The sequence below is a fragment of the Cryptomeria japonica genome, chromosome 5 (assembly GCF_030272615.1).
Source record: "Cryptomeria japonica chromosome 5, Sugi_1.0, whole genome shotgun sequence".
NCBI classification, from domain to species: domain Eukaryota; kingdom Viridiplantae; phylum Streptophyta; class Pinopsida; order Cupressales; family Cupressaceae; genus Cryptomeria; species Cryptomeria japonica.
The window spans coordinates 709071421-709075627 of record NC_081409.1 but is presented as its reverse complement, the minus strand read 5'-3'; the positions used below and the strand labels follow the sequence as shown (position 1 = coordinate 709075627).

The 4207-nt window shown below is 36.0% G+C and overlaps 1 protein-coding gene across 1 annotated transcript; it reads left to right on the top strand.

The window, feature by feature from the left end:
- The first annotated feature begins 302 nt into the window (after positions 1 to 302).
- On the top strand, positions 303 to 3842 carry LOC131876101 (uncharacterized). Its single transcript, XM_059220888.1, has 2 exons — positions 303 to 1349; positions 3396 to 3842. The coding sequence occupies exons 1-2, from the start codon at positions 303 to 305 to the stop codon at positions 3840 to 3842; spliced, it is 1494 nt and encodes a 497-aa protein (XP_059076871.1).
- The last annotated feature ends 365 nt before the right edge of the window (positions 3843 to 4207 follow it).

Below are 4207 nucleotides of genomic sequence, written 5' to 3'. Positions count from 1 at the left end.
TGGGGAGTTGGTGCTTCCAGTGGGTTGGTTCTCACAAAATTGTAAAAGAACATAAATATATAGCATTCATTTTCAGTGGTTTTCTCCCGCATTGGGTTTCCACTTAAATCTTTGTATTATTGTGTTCATATGCAAAATTATTTTTAATGATTGATTCTATCATCTAAAATATTGAATTGAAAAGTTTCATTATACTGATTCACCCCCCCTCTCAGTATAACTGTGTGCTCTTCAATTTGTATCAGAGCCGGTTCCTTCGGAGATAGCCTTACAACTTGAAGGTAGATCCTCAAAAGAGCACAATGGTAGATAACTATGTAGTTAGAAATCCAGTTTTCGATGGGACAAATTATGCATTTTGGAATATCAAGATGAAAGCCTATCTGAACGCACTTAGTTATGATGTTTGGCAATCCGTGGTAGATGGATACACACCTCCATCAACTCCTCCAACCGATGCAGTAGGAAAGAGGAAAAGTGAGAATAATGCCAAAGTAGAACATGCTCTCCTATGCAGCCTGGCTGATTCTGAATTTACAAAAGTCATGCATTGCAAATCAGCAAAAGAGATATGGAACAAATTGAAAAGTATCTATGAAGGGGATGAAAAGGTAAGAGAGGACAAGCTTCAATCACTTAGAATGAAATTTGAAAGCCTTAAAATGAAGGAAGATGAAGATATCGCCACCTACTTTTTGCATGTGGATGAAATCGTAAATGCAATCATAGCATTAGGAGAAGAAGTTGAAGACACACCACTCGTTCGAAAGTTGTTGAGAACATTGACAATGAAATTTGATCCTAAGATATCAGCAATAGAAGAAATGAAGGATTTGAAAACATTAACAAAAGATGAATTGTTTGGAATCCTCACAGCCTATGAAATGAGGAGAGAAGACAAACCATCACAAAAGGAGGTATCTTTCAAAGCATCAAAGAAGGGCAAGAACAAAAATCATACACCAAAAGAGAGTACAAGCAGTGAATCAGATGAGGTTGAAGCTTACTTCATGAGAAAGTTCAAAAAGGGCAAAGGCAAATTCCCTTTCAAATGTTTCAATTGTGGCAAGGTTGGGCATTATGCTTCAAAGTGTCCTCAAAATGAAAGTGATAGCAGTGAAGAGGAGAAGAAAAGCTATTCAAAGAAGAAAGGAAAGAAATACTTCAAGAAGAACTACTCAAAACATAAGAAAAGCTTCTACTCTAAGCAAAGTTCCAGTTCATTGGAGGAAACTTCTGAAGATATGTCCAGCAGTGATGGAGAAGAGATTCTTTTTATGGCAATGAAAGTCAAAGATGATGAAGATGAGAAGGAAGAAGGACAAGAGGCTATATGTGATGAAGAAGATGTAGATCTTGAAGAAGAGTTACATTATGCATATAAACAAAATGAAAAGCTAAAAGGAAGGGTCTCAAAATATAAGACAAAATTACAAGAAGCAAGCAAGCTCATTGAAGACTTAAAAATACACTTGGAGGAAGCAAAGAAGAATGAGAAGGAAATAAGGGATCAGCTTAAAAGAAAAGAGGAAGGATGCAATAAATTAGAATTAGAAATTGTCTCCTTATAAAAAGACTTGGGGAAACTTCAAAAATTTGAAGACAACACCAAGAAAATGGATCGACTTCTTAAGGCACAAAGACCTACGTTCATTAAATCAGGTCTAGGACATGAAGAGGATCAAACAACAAATGCTACTAAGTCAAAAACTTTGGATGATTCATGGAAGACAGTAGAAAACAAAAGAAGGAAGAATGATGCTCAAAAATCTCATCCTCCCACAAATATGTTGAAAACATCTCACATAAAGAAATCACATGTAACTAGTAATTATTATCCATTCAAAGGACATTGTTTTTCATGCTATAAGTTTGGTCATAAAGCAATTGATTGTAGAAGTCATACTAGAAATATTTCTAACTTCACTCCAAAGAAATATAATTCATTTTCTCCTCTAATGAATTATGATGTAATATGTTATAAGTGTCACAATTTTGGACACACAGCCAGATTCTGCCGAACTATCTTCCCTAGTTTACCAAGAAAGGGAGATGTACCTATCAAAAGGGAGGAAACATCTAGAATGACTTGGAAGAAAAAACAACAAGAAGAGAAAGAATCCTTATTTGTTCAAATAGCTCTTCATGCAAAGAACAAGAAGGATAGATGGTATGTAGACAGCGGATGCTAAAGGCACATGACAGGGGACAAAAACAAATTCATCTCTTTTGAACCAGCAGATGAAGGATCAATAAGGTTTGGTGATAACACAAAAAGAGAAATAAAAGGTAAAGGAACACTTAGTTTAGATTATGGAAAGACTAAAACTGAGAATGTGCTATATGTCAAAGCCTTAAAAGAAAATTTATTAAGTGTTAGCCAGCTTTGTGACCAAGGACATAGTGTGACATTTTTGTCTAAGGGATGTGAGATTAAAAAGAATGGAAGAATCATTGCAAATGCCCATAGAACTGCAAATAATTTATATATTCTAAATGAAATAAATGAAGAAACGTGTAATTTTGTTCAAGAGGATGAAAACTGGCTATGGCACAAAAGGCTAGGCCACCTTAACTTTGACAATCTTGTCAAGATCAGCAAAAAGGAAGCAGAAAGGGATATGCCTAGAATTACAAAACCATCTAATGTCATTTGCAAACAATGCCAATTTGGGAAACAAACTTGAGTAAGTTTTAAATCCAAAGAATACTCGTCTTCAAAGCCTCTAGAGCTGATACATACAGACTTATACGGACCAACCAGAACAAAAAGTTTGCAAGGGGAAAGGTATTTTATGCTACTCATAGACGATTACTCCAGGATGACTTGGGTCGCCTTTCTAAAAGAAAAATTTGAAGCTCTTGCAAAATTTAAAGTCTTCAAAGAGTTAGTTGAAACTGAGATGGATGTCAAAATTAAGTGTCTTAGATCAGACCGAGGAGGGGAATTCACTTCAAATGAGTTTGAAGATTTTTGCACAAAACATGGAATAAGAAGACAACTTTCAGCAGCAAGAACTCCACAACAAAATGGAGTTGTTGAAAGGAAGAATAGGACAGTTCAGGAAATGGCAAGAGCTATGTTGAATGAATCAAAGATTGCAGACACTTTTTGGAAAGAAGCAGTTCATATAGTATTGTACATATTGAATAGAGCGCAAATAAGGGTAAACAATGACAAGACACCATACGAACTATGGAAAGGAAGGGCTGCAACTGTTGATTATTTCAGAATTTTTGGCAGCACTTGCTACATTAGAAGAGATGAAGAGGACTTGGGAAAGTTTGATTCCCGGTCAGATGAAGGAATCTTTCTTGGATATTCCACCAGAAGCAAAGCTTATAAATGCTACAATAAAAGACTTCACAAGATAGTTGAAAGTGCTAATGTGAAGATAGATGAAGGAAAGCAATTTGAGAAAGCTATAGAAGATCATCCTAAGGAACAAAGTGATGAAGAAGAATTAAAAGAAGAAAGTGAAAATGAGGAACAAGAAAGTTTTGAAACTCCATCAAAAACACCGTCAGAGACACCTTTAAAAACACCATCAAAAACTCCATCAAAGTTTGTTCAGAAAAATCATCCAGAAAGCTTGGTTATTGGAGAGTTGGATATAAACATTCAGACAAGGAGGAGACTAGCTACCACCATAAAACATGCTCATTTCTGTCTACTTTCTAAGATAGAACCAAGGAATTTTGATGAAGCTAGTGAAGACAAGTATTGGGTAAATGCTATGAATGAGGAGTTGGACCAAATTGAAAGAAATCACACATGCGAGCTTGTTCCAAGACCCTCAAACAAAAATGTCATTGGGACCAAGTGGGTTTTTTCGCAATAAAATGAATGAGGATGGCGAAATTACAAGAAATAAGGCAAGGCTTGTGTGTAAGGGTTATGCACAAGTGGAGGGAGTCGATTTTGAAGAAACATTTGCCCTAGTTGCCAGATTGGAAGCTATCAGAATGTTTCTAGCTCTTGCAAGTCATAAGGGTTTCAAAGTCTATCAAATGGACGTGAAATCAGCCTTTCTAAATGGCGATTTAGAAGAGGAAGTGTATATTGAACAGCCCAAAGGATTTATCCTGTCAGAAGAGGAAGATTATGTATGCAGATTAAAGAAGGCACTCTATGCTCTCAAACAAGCCCCTAGAGCATGGTACTCCAGATTAGACAACTACCTTCAAACACAAGGGTTTAAAAGAG

Excerpts from the sequence above, each read along its gene's own strand:
- LOC131876101 (XM_059220888.1), top strand. The coding sequence starts at position 303 with ATGGTAGATAACTATGTAGTTAGAAATCCAGTTTTCGATGGGACAAAT. Across the intron at positions 1,350-3,395 it reads CTATATGTGATGAAGAAGAT|ATAGATGAAGGAAAGCAATT; the intron begins GTAGATCTTGAA and ends GCTAATGTGAAG.